The 13017-nt window shown below is 39.7% G+C and overlaps 1 protein-coding gene across 4 annotated transcripts in view; it reads right to left on the minus strand.

The window, feature by feature from the left end:
• Window positions 1-13017, minus strand: part of METTL8 (methyltransferase 8, methylcytidine) — a 1591180-nt gene that overhangs the window by 1252719 nt on the left and 325444 nt on the right. For all 4 annotated transcript variants that reach the window (XM_044075524.1, XM_044075523.1, XM_044075522.1 and 1 more), the window contains one exon: window positions 7418-7509. In XM_044075524.1, the coding sequence (XP_043931459.1) occupies window positions 7418-7509 (92 nt within the window). The remainder of the gene's footprint in view (window positions 1-7417; window positions 7510-13017) is intronic.

The raw sequence follows: 13017 nt of genomic DNA on the forward strand, positions 1-13017 counted from the left end.
AGTCTTATTTTCCATGCAGAGTTAAGATTTTTGTCAGACAATGGTATTATCATGAAAGGTCATAAGGTGATTGTTCCAAAATCCTTGCAACAAGAGTATAGTAAGATCTTGCATCATGGACACCCGGGAACTGATTCTACCAAAAGAAGGGCAAGAGGTCTAGTATTTTGGCCTTCGATATCGAGAAAGTACTTTCATCTTGTTCAGTATGTAATAGTACAAGGCCGCATCAACAAAAGGAACCACTTCAGTTAAGCCAGATTCCTGAACTACCTTGGCTGACAGTAGTCACAGATATCTTTGAGTGGACTGGTCAACATTATTTGGTGTTAAAAGACTCTTATTCAAATTGGTTTGAGACTGACCTACTTCCTGACCTAACTTCCAGTACTGTCATTACTAAGCTGAAGCGACATATTTCTGTCCATGGTAGTCCATACAGTTATTTCTGACAATGGTGGACAGTTTACAAGTCAGCAGTTCAAGAAATTTGCAGATGAATGGGACTTTGTTCATATTAAGCGTAGTCCCGAATACCCTCAGTCAAACAGCTTGGCTGAATGTGCAGTTCAAAGTGTAAAACAGCTGTTAGTGAAATCCAGACGTGACAATACCAATGTTTTTCTAAACTTGTTAAATCTCAGAAACATTCCTTGTGATAATTATCTTGGTTCACCTGCCCAGAGACTTACGTCAAGACAAACCAGAACCACATTACCAATAAGCAGTAATTTATTGGTTCCATGTGCTAAGAACAACAAAGCAGAAAAAGCCCAATTGTTGAAAATGTGTTTGCCCCAGAAGTCTTAACTATGATAAAACCAGCAAACTGCTCAGTTCATTAAAAAAGGGGAGATAGTGAGGGTGCAGACGTCAAAAGGTTTTGATCGCATTGGATTTGTGAAAAGTTTGAGTCAAGAGCCGAGACTGTACACTGTGGAATCACAAGGAGTGGAATTCAGATGAAATCTGAAGCATTTGTTACCTGTGTCCAAACCAGTGTTACAGCATTTTGCCTGTGACAAAGACTCAAGTTCTCATAATGACTTGTCCAATGTTCCTGTCCCAGAGGACATTCTGTCAGCAATCCCTGTTCCTGAGAAAATCCCTGAGAGTGCACAAGTGACTGTCCCTGTTGCTAAACCCAGACCTAACTATTATGTAACAAGATCAAATCGCATCTCGAAACCTAGTTGCAGATACACGGCAACCTGGACATGACTGTTTTTTCTTTATTGCTGTCTGTATAATTGCATGCTTAGTAAAATGTCATTGTTTATATAAGCCAGCTCATTAAGAGGGAGGATGTAGATCAGACTGTGATATACTTTTACGAACCTTTCTAGTGAATCAGCACATGCATATAAGTACGGAGCATGTGCAAGCAAGAGTGCCATTTTGAATAAGCAGCCAGAGTGTGATCATGCCAGTATGTAGTCAGTCAGTTAGTTAGACAGTTAGTTTATGTTTGATGTTCCTGCCATCCATCCTGATGTATTTCTATGTACTAAACTACTTAAACGAACACCCAAGCCTCAACGTCTTCTTAATGCACATAAGAGTGACAGAAGCTTTTCTTTCTTTGGTATAAAGGCTCTAGTAGTATGACTTCTAGGATATGAATGTATTGAAGAAAAAAAATCAGTTTGGTTTGGGGGTAGAGTGGAATTCTCCTGAAAGGAGGTATGTGCATTCAGTACCAATTCTAACCCCACCCCCAACCACTATTAGAACCTAGGAGATTGAAACAATCTATGGCCAAAGGAAAAAACTTTGTTTCAGAGGGTAGGGAGGAATTCCCCTGAAAGGAGGTACATGTATTCAGTAGCAACTGCAACCCTCCTGAACCAGTGTTATTACCCAAGAGCCTGAAACAATCTGTTGCCAAAGGGAAATATAGAAAGGCAGTCCACGAGACAGACTTAGAAATGTAGGCACAACAGGGGAAGGGCACAAAATGCTAAGCATAGTCATTCTGAAGGTGTAGTCTGTTCCTTTTTTGAAAGGATTCCTGTTTTCATTGCACTCATTTTGCTATCTATTTTCTTTTTTCTGTTTGCCAGAAGATGGCAGGGACTGATTATTTTGTCTTAAGAAAAAGCAAAATGTTTGTAAGATTTATAATGTGAGCCTTGAAAAATCTTAGCAATTCTCTGAACTAATTTCTGTCTGTCATCAAACTGTTTGAGAACCGAAGTAACAGCATGGCCAAACAAAACCTCATTGTTTACAGTAAAGTTTAAAATCTCAGGCTGTACCTCATCAGAATACTTCTGAGTACATACCCAGGCATATCTTCTCAAAACAGTAGCAGTAGTAATGGCCCTAAACATAGTATTGGCACTATCTTACAAACTCTTCAAAGTGTATTTAGGTGCTTGAGACAAGTCAGAAATTGTACAAAGCAGACAGGACTTACCTTCTGAAGGAAGTGTGGCAGAACAATTCCACAAACCATCAACACCTGACAGAATAAACTTGAAGAAAGAAATTCTCTTTTGAAATCTGTCTAATACCTTATCTTCTTGTTCACAGGGAAAGGGTTGGTATTAATGTGTATTTTGCCTTTCCTGTAGGGTTAATGCAAACAAGTATATAACAACACATCCTCCAAGGGTGGCATGATAAGAAAAATGGGTGCAGCAAGTGGTAAATCCATTTGCAGCACATCACAACAGCTCTTCAGTTTGGGAGGGGGAGACATCCACTTATCCCAAAAATACACACCATCATCCTGGAATTAGTCTTAGAAAAGGAAAGGAGCTGGAGAGGACAAACCGTCCTCTGAATCAGAGTCTTGGGTTTCTAAATTAACCATAGAAAAAGTCCTGTCCCTGTCTAGGTCAGAATCCACTGACATTTTCCTCCACAATATATTGACCTAGTTAGTCTTCTGGTATGGAATTCTGCTTTCCAGGAATTAAAGCCTGCAAAACATTCCTGGCTAAGGTAAGAAAATCATCCTTATGAATAGACAAAATGTCTTTGGATGAGGAATGTCTAACTTTTTGTTTCTTTATTCTAGGGACATCCATAGAAGGAGACCAGCTGAGAGATAACACTTCATCACAGGCAAGAGGTATCTTTCTCCAGCCCCTCTGAGAAGACCCTCCCAGAGAAACTCCCAGACCCACAGAAAATGATTCTCCTGTGCCCAAACTGGACACCGGAACAGTAGGAGAGGAAGACACTAACCCCGGCCCATGCTGGTGGAAGGGGCTACACCAATGCAATCTGGAAAAATTTGAGAGTGATCTGAAAAACAAAAAATGGCCACTGCAGTGCCACACTCTAGCAGCAGTGGCACTTTGAGACCGCAGTATAGGCAAAGGCTCCTATTCTGTTTTTCCTTTTAAAGTACAGTGACAGAAAAAACAGCAGGTCCAGTGTAAGAATCCATGCCGCAGCTGAGGAAGAAGCCTGGATTGCCAGTAATTGGTGCTGGGAAGAGTAACTCGGAAGGAAAATTGCCAGGTAAGTGTTCACAAGCAGCAGGCACACTTATACTTCCCCAGAGAGTCCCTCAAAATTCAAAAGTAAAAGCACATGCAGTACACCAAACCCCATCAGAACTCTTAAGTCCTTTTCACAGAAAGTGTATGAGAAGAAGAAGAAAAAAAAAAAAAAACAAGAAATGATGATGACAGGTTGTTACAAAGTGTACACAAGCACCATACATAAAATACATTTCTAGACCTAAAATATACTTCCTGGTGCTTAAAGAACTCTGCTCAAAAGTCAAGTTTTTTCTTTCCAAAAAGTGCTTTAACTTCCTTGTAATTCAAGACTAAACACTTCGTATTCAGAAAAAAAAAACATAATTTAACAATTATATTTGTCTTTCTTCCCTGCATCTCATCTGTTACATCACAACATCTACCAAGAGTGGCACAATAAGTTAGGGCTAACACAACAATACAGCCATTAAGAAAACAATGGCATTTAAATGTGCTTTATCAATTACAAATTGCCAGCATCACACCTCGGCTAAATAGTGTAGGCTGGAGTCCGAACAAAAGTCAGGGGTTTCTAGTTTAGTTTTCAGATACAAATGTCTTTCCCTGTAATAAAACTCAGTGCCACAAAGAAGGAAAGCAAATATGTTAATCTAACTTCTTGCTTTCTCTCAGTATATGATTTTGCATTTTTTCTACACTGTAATGTCTGCAAAAGTGCATGTTTCTTCTGGAGCTGGGGAAAGATGACTACCATTAAAGACTTTAATTCTATCTACAATATTTAAAACTGTGAATGCAACACAAACTATTTCAGTCTAAGTAATACCTATTACTCACAAGGGTCAGATTTCTCACACTTCAGCGCTACATTTGTTATTCTGAAAAGAACATTTGACTCAACGACATTTCTTAAAATGCTGTAACAGAAATGGGCACTAATGAAAATCAAAGGAAACAAAGTAATTAAAAATACGGATCGATGCTGACAGTGAAAAGTAAGCAGTCACAGCAAGTCAACTGATAAGACAGAAAACTACATTAAACGATCCCATCATCTAAAGGATTTATTTCTGTCCTTCTAACATGACATAAGGAAGGCAAAGCCATTGTCTGTAAAACAAAATAATGCTAGCTATGGCAGCCTTCTTCAGATCATTTTGGGGTATAACAAATTAGAAAGTAACAGTAACCATTTACGTTGATGCAGAGGCATTAGTAATGCAGAAAAGTTCAAGATTTGCTGAAAAGGGTATGTTTTTTTTTTTTCAGTTTTTGGGTGCGGTTCTCCTTTAAATACAACACGTTCAAGCAAAATGTCTCACGCAGTAAAATGAAGGCAAGTTGTCACAAAGTGTACACAAGCACCAATCCACACAGTGTTTGAAGTACATAACACTTACTAATTTTAAAATCTCTGAAAAGCAGTACTACATGTTTTCTCACAAAAGCAGCCCAAGTATTCTATAATAAACACTGTTCTAAAATTAGGAGTTTCTGGCATTAATAAATCTGCCGGTATTCTTCAGAAAATTAAAAATGTATCAAGAATATTTAAAAAGCCAATATTTTTCAGTATGGAAGGGTTCCCCTATGGGGACTTATCTAGATGAAATGAAGCTTGTAGCCAATTTCTGCTCCTGTGAAGCCTCAGAGTTGTTTTCATTTGAAGTGGCAAGAGAGTATTTAAGTTGGCTACTGATTTCCCTCCAAGAAGCTAGCCAATCATCAGTCAAGGTGTAAATGTGGGAAGGAGGCAGGATTGTCAGGTTGTTGGGTACTTGGCAGGATACAACCCAAATAACCAAAAGCTACAGCAGCTGTGAGAATGAAGAACATCAGTGGCTCTCCCTTCTTTTGAAAATGGCCAGGGGCAAATACTAGAAGCTTCCTCACAGACTGAATGCAATCACACAAGACAGAGTGAATCTGATACATTCCAACCCCGAACAATTTCGACGGACTGCTTGTATGACAGAATATCAATACCTTTTAGGCAACTTTTTTCCCCCCAAGAACATGCTTCAGATATTAACTGTGGCAAGAAACCTGGTACCAGAAAATCATATATTAGTAAATGGAACATATTTTCTACCTGGTTTCAAGAAAAGAGTTAGCACCAATTCGGGGCTTTTCCCCCGGTTCTCCATTATTTGTGAGAGTTACTATCCTTTGGCCTGTCTTATTCTATGATCAAGATTCATTTGTCAGTCATTTCAGCATATTTATCCATGGATCCTCTTCTTTCACTGCAATATCACGTGAAAATGCTTTTGAAAGGGTTGTTGCTTATTAAGTCTCCTAAGAAACAGGCAGTTCCTCTGTGGGATATTTAAGTTTTGTTGTAGGAAATCTAACTTCTGCTCCATTTGAACCAGTTCATCAGGCTGACCTGAGGTTATTAACATGAGAAACAGATGAACTTATTGCTTTGACCTTTGCAAGTAGAATATCAAAGCTATAAGCTCTTTTGGTGGGTCAACATTACATTATTTTCCTCAAAGAAAGTGTTTCTTTGAGATATAAACTTTTGTTTATGTCTGAAGTGATATCTAAGTTAACTTTGAGCCAAGTTATCCAGCTCCCTGTCTTCTTCAGAAATCTAAAATGAGGGAGAAAGGATACTCCATACCTTGGATGTCCTCATACAATTCAGATGCTATCTTGACTAAACAAAATCTTTATGGAACTCCGATCAGTTGTTCATTTTAGGTGAAGGTAAGAAAAAAGGAAAACCTATGTCAAAGCAGACTATCTCCAAGTAGTTGTCTCATGCTATTACCTTTTGTTATGCTCATCACAATAAGACAATTCCAAGCAGGATCAAGCCTCATTCTACCAGACCTTGGCTTCATTTGCAGCTTTCTGGAAATGGGTGGATTCTAGAATGATTCTAAAAGCAGTAACTTAGAGCTCTGTGTATACTTTTACAAACAGGAGCGGCCTTAGGTCAGCTGGTGCCATAGGCTAAAGGGCTCCACGGTGCCCCCCACTACACTACCCGATGCCCCCATCCTGGTCTACCTACACCAAATAAATACTGGAAAAGCGCCCCTGCTAGAGCGGTGTCCTAGGCGACCGCCTAGTTGGCTTATGCCTAAGGCCGGCTATGTTTACAAAGCACTAAAAACTAGCTTCTTTATCAAGATCTAGGGCAGGCTTTGTTAGGACCATTCTCCTGGAACTACTGGATCCTCATCCTTCCTCTTCCTCCCAGTTAGCTAGGCTATGGTAATGTAATCATATATTATTACAGCTAATCATGAGCGGACAGGTGATCCACTGTGGCGACCCCTAACCGGGAAAAGCCGAAAGAAGAAGATTACAGCTAGAGCTACTGCAGCAGTGATCCATATGAAGAACATTTGGTTAGCTTGACTATAAACCTGCCCTAACAGTAGATGTTCAAATCACAACTGGTGCAGTAGCCACTCTATTCCCCCCACCCCACCCTTATTTTTGTATGTTTTTATTGCCAGGGTGAGGACCTTTATTTTTGTTTTACTAGCATTATTTTTTTCAAGGTTTTAGCCTCTCTCTCTGTTGGAAGGAAAGCTCTGAAGGGCTTGATACCCAAACATGACTTTTGAGTCAGTTCAGTGTGAGCTGACAAACTGTTTGGGCATATGGAAGGTGCCTTAAAAGTTATGGAAGCTAGCTAGCTGTTATATCCTTAGCAGGATTTAACCCATATAGCTAAGGCTACTGCAGAAGTGATCATATGAACATCTAATGCTATGTTAAGTTTCTTTACGCAACTGTACTAACTTAACTGGAATCTTGTAAATGTAATTTTTTTTAGTTACTCTATAAGAGAAGGCAGTATAACAAAAAACATTTTAAGGATGAAGGCGAGACTAATAAAGAAAATGTAACACTGAACATTTATAATGTAAATGACATATGATGAAGTTGTCCAGCAATGACCCACAGTTGAAAATCTCTCTTTTTTTTCGCATTACCTTGTTCCTGATGAGGAACTCTGGGACTTGAATTTTCCAATGCTTTCTTTTTAGCAGCTGCTACTTCTGCTTCAGTCCACTGCATATGATCCCTGAAAAAGAAGAAGCAGTTAAGGTTTGTATGAAGTACCGTTGCATTATTTTCTTATTACTAAAAAGGGTAACTGTTTGTTGTATTTAATAATGCAGAGTATGTCTACTGCAGTACAAATAAGCATTATAGTTTGTTTGCTTCTAATTCACCAAATGTAATAATTTACATCTATTTTTCCAGTATACATATTTGAATGTTAGACTAGCCTGAAAGAAAAAGAAACAAATACTTGTAGTAAATGGAGAGGTATCTGACAGCACTAGTGTTCTGTCACCTGCTGAATCAAGCAACTAGCATAGTCATCCCAAAAAAAAGGAGGTATAACTAAGAAAGTAACATAAGAAAAAAACAGTTAAATTACAAGTAAATTCAAACCACAAAAGTCAAATATAACGTTATCAAAACTAAAATAATAATCCATAACATAAATGTTATGGGACATGGTTTACCTGAGAATCATCCATATAGCCAAATAACACAGAGCAAAGTACACTTGTGATGGTTAATTTATCATAATATTTGATATGTTGTCTCCACACAGTAAGACGCTGTCCGGTTCGATTCTCAGCTACAGCGTCTTCTGCGTGGAGACATGCGTGAATGGGTGTACCTTCGTGGAAGGTTGTGCGTCAGTGCTGGTAAATCGGGACGTAAAAATCAACTACCAATCATTAGCGGACCGGAGTTCCGCTGTGGCGACCCCTAACCGGGAAAAGCCGAAAGACACAACAACATTTGATATTCATATAGAAACAGATGACTATTGAATTAGCCTAGGCTATACGGATATGACAACCAGCCACCATCCAAAGCTTTTGGACACCTTTCACGCACCCTGACTGCTGAAGGGGTCAATGAGTGCTGTATAAAACTGGTGGTAAGGGCACCAAATCTTCTGTGTCTTCTTGCCTCACAGTAAGGGAAGTTAGAGCCCTGTCTTTTAGATATATACTCTTTTAAGTATATCCTACAGCTCTATGACTTCTTGCTTCCTTCTTGATTCCAACTTCTGTACTACCTGCCATTAATAAAATACAGATCCCTTTAATTAATCATGCTATTCTTTGACTTATCCTCTATTCTTCTCCTACTGAGCCAACTCTCATCCTACCATGATTCAATAATAGTTTTCAATATGTTCCAACTCTGTCCCAATCACCTATCCATAGTACCTCCTTAAACCCTCTACATATCACTCCAAACCTATTTAATAACACTCCTCACCTTTACCCCAAACTTAGAATGATTTAACTCCATTTCAACTCAAATCAAAATAAAATTAAGTGGGAAAATACTCTCCAAAAAACAAGAATCATTAATACCCCAATACCATCCTAGGAGGAGACATTCACCTTAATCCTGGTCCCACCTATCACAACCAACATCAAGACCATTCCCTTCTATACACCACTCTAACCCCGCAACTGTAATCCCCACCCCAATAATCTAACTTTTGCCACCATAAATATTAGAAGCATAATAAATAAAACTACTGAACTACATACCTGGATTACCCAACACAAACCTGATATTCTTGCTATAAATGAAACTTGGCTTAAACCCAGATAAACAACTATGAAATTATACTCCCTGGCTATATCATCATCTGTAATGACCATATAAAGAGGAAAGGTGGTGGTATTGGTTTAATATTTCCCAACAATTTATTATTTATTTAATACATTTGTTGACCGGGTATGTCCAACTGGGTCAGAGGCCCATTTTCAGCAGAGACTCGGGGAGAAAAGCTCCACATTGATACATAACAACAAAATAAAGAAAAACAAACCATATTAACAGCAACATTTAGTGCAATAGAATTATTTTACAGCATCAATGAACAGTACAAGGAAGGTCCTATTAGCAAGTGGAGACCCAGGGGGAAACTCAACAGTAGTACAACACAAACAAGTAGAAGTAAATGTAATACAATCCATAGAACTGTACAATTACTGTAGTAGTAACAACCATGTAGTAGTAAATGTAATGTAATCAGAGAACTGTACAAATTACTGTACAGAAAGAGCAAACACTAGACAGTATATAAGTTAAAGTTTACAGTAGGGATGTTAGAAGCTCGGGTGAGAAAGGAAATAAGAGCGGGGAAGTAGATTAACCTGGGGAGTGGCAGAAGCATAGTCAGTGACTGGTAAGGTGTTCTTTTAGGAGTGATTTGAACTGAACATGTAATGGATTTTTTGTTATTGTGTCTAGAAGGGTGTTCCACAGTTTGACTACTCTGTGTGAATAGAGGGAGCCGCCATGATGGTTGTGGGAGTTGGATACCATTAGTAGGAGTTTGATGGAAGATGTGAGGGATCTGCTATTAGTATTAGGTTGAACTAAAGAGGAGATAGCAGGACAGTTTTTGGGATGGTAGATTATTTTGTGGGCTAAGGATAGTTGATTGAAAGATAGAAGGTTGGGGAGTTCTAGCCAGTTTAGTATTAACAGGGCTGAGCAGTGGTGGGACCTGTGTGGGTGATTAGTAGTAAAGTTAGCAGTTTTATGGTAACATGATTCTAGATTGTTGAGGTCAGATTTCAGAAGGTTAGTAAATATGAGAGAGCTGTAGAGAAGGGTAGACAGAAGGTGTGTGCGAACAGTGGCTAGCCTGGGGTTGGGGGTTAGGAATGGTTTGGCCCTGTAAAGGGTGCTTAGTTTTATGTGGACTTGTTTGATGGTTTGGGCAATATGTATGTCAAATTTGAGGTTGTCATCTATGGTAAGACCTAGAAGTTTAGTGTGGTTTGTAGGGGCAATTTTGGTACCATTTGCAGAGACGATTGATAGAGGGAGGTGGGAAGTCCTGGGTTTTTGTTACTGAAAACTATGATTTTGGTTTTGTTGGGATTTAAAATGAGTTGGTGTTGGGAGAGGAAGGTTTCAATGTCCTAAAAAAAGATTGCATTTTTACTTAGAGTTCTTGGGGTGAGGGTGCTGAACAGATAAGGGTAGCATCATCTGCATATTGTATTATAGAGGCATGTTGGGTTGCTGTAGTGAGATTGTTTGTGAATATGATGAAGAGAAGTGGGCCAAGAATAGAACCTTGTGGTACACCCACGGAGATGGGGAGTAGGGGGGGGAGACAGAGTTTTCCCACTTTGTAGCCTGTTGATGGTTGGAAAGATAGAGGTGGAACCACATTAGTGAGGATAAACTGAGGCCACAGGAAGATAGTTTATTTAGTAGAAGCTGGTGGGATACTGTGTCGAAGGCTTTAGATATGTCGAGAAATATGGAAGAGACATGTTGGCCTTCATTCATGAGATGGTGGATGGTGTTAGTGAAGGTTAGGAGGGCTGTGCTGGCACTGTGCTTTGGTCTGAAACCATGCTGAGAGTTGGAAAGGACGTTACTGTTAAGGAAGTCATCTATGAGCTGGTTGTGGATGCATTTTTCTAGAATTTTTGCAAGGGGGGGGAGTATGGCTATGGGACGATAGTTGGTGAGTTCTTTGAAGGGGCCACCTTTGTGGAGAGGAGTAATATGAAATGATTTCCAAATGAGTGAGACATAATGTTCTTTAACAGAGCGGCTGATCAGGATTGAAATGGGGTATGCAATTGAAGGGGCAGCAGGTTTTAGAAATTCATTTGGGAGTTTGTCTGCAGCTGTGCAGCATGGTTTAAGTTTGGACAAGAGAGTTTTTATGTACTTAGTTTGTATGGATGAGAACGAGAAGGGGCTGTAATTGTCTATGGCTTGGGAGGAGACAGTAAGTGGCTAGGTTGTTTGGTTGTTTGCCTAGAAGGGAGGTGATGGTGTTGATGACGTGGGTGTTAAATGTGTTAAATTGAGATGCGATAGGGACTGGGTCGTTTGAGGTGGCAGGAGGGGGATAGAGGTACTTTCTGGGTTTAGGAGTTGGTTAATGGAAAGCCAGAATTTTTGAGGGTTGTTTTGTTTTTTTGCTGACAGGATAAAAAGTATACTTGTTTGTCTCTTTTTATTTGGTTTTTGTCAAATTTCTTACTTGTTGATAGTTCAGGTGGTCAGATTTGTCTTTGGATGTATGATAAGGTGACCAGGCTTTGTCTCTACGTGTCATTAGTAGTTTGGTGTCTTTAGTCCTGGTACATACTTTTCTGATAGGGGCAAGATTATTAAGAACTGTAAGGAGGGTTTCAATGAAGTACTGAACAGCATCATCTAATTGTAGGTGCTTAAGTGGGGACCAGTTACATTGTTGTAGTAGAAGGTTTTAAGTAGTGGGGGAGAAATTCTTCTTGGAAGTGATGTATTTGTAGAGGATGTTACTTTGGGTATACACGATTTCCTGTAAAGAAAGGTTGGGAAGTAGTCACTGAGGGAGTCAGGTAGGCACCAGGCTAAAAAGCCCAGGTTAGGTTTGTTGGTTAGGATCCAGTCTAATTTTGACTGCTTGTTAAAGCGTTTGTCAACACGAGTCGGAAAGTTTATTGTTTGGGTGAAGTTGAAGAGATTAATAAAGTTGGAAGGGTTATCAGTAGTGCAGGAGTGCCAATATAAGTTGAAGTCACCAAGAACAATAGTTTCTTGGGTGAATTTAGTGGCTGCCCATGAAAATAGATTTTCTACAGTAGGTAGGTGGCGGTTATTATTGGGGTTGACTTCAAGACAGGTAATTAATATAATATAAAACACCACAATATCTCGAACAAACACCACATTTCCAACTACAACTGCAGCACTGCGAGGCTACAGTTAAAATATTCCAGGTGCCAGAAAGTCTGCTCTTCAAATTTTCCCTTAGAACTAGCTGGTTTCTCAGTAGTAGCACTAAAATCTAAACCCCTGTGACTAGCACTTGCTCTAGAACCTGCTGGAAAGCACTAGGAAGTCTGAAACTGATACAAGCACTCGAATCTCCTTGTCAATAAGGAGAAATTAATCGTAGGCACTAAACAGCCTGAAATTGCAAAGTACCTTGCAAAGGTAAGGGAAAACAGCTCTTAAACTTTACTAAAAAAGCACCTAAACAGGCATGTCCAAGGGTCAGCTTCCGGTGATTTCTCCTGTCTACCTGGTGAATCTGGACAATGCGGCAACTGCCTCATGTACACAGACAATCTTCTCCTCCTACCACCCAACACTACAACCTGCGAGAGATGCACTTACATAGCCAAACTGGAAGCAAAGCTCTCTCCAGCCACGATTGTGTGAGACAGTCAAGAGGAGAAAGTTAACACCTGCACTACACCTCAAGCAACTCACAGCCCTTCAAAACCCACACCATCAACACCCACACATAGCAACACTAAACACACATATGCGGAGGCCTTTAACATTAACCTGCCCAAGCAACAAGGACCTCTGAAGCTGAAATGCAAACAAACACCAGTCACAACCAAAGTGACACATAGTGCACAACACCAGTGTGCCACCCAACAAGGCAAGACAATGTACCCAACACTTTAGTCATAGGTGACTCTATAGTCAGGCACACTGATGTCCCACTCACCAGGCTGAACATGGAGAAAATTACAGTCAGCTGCCTGTCAGGTGCCAGGATCCGCCACAT

Source organism: Protopterus annectens, chromosome 6.part1, assembly GCF_019279795.1.
Source record: "Protopterus annectens isolate FY-2018-M chromosome 6.part1, PAN1.0, whole genome shotgun sequence".
NCBI lineage: Eukaryota > Metazoa > Chordata > Ceratodontiformes > Protopteridae > Protopterus > Protopterus annectens.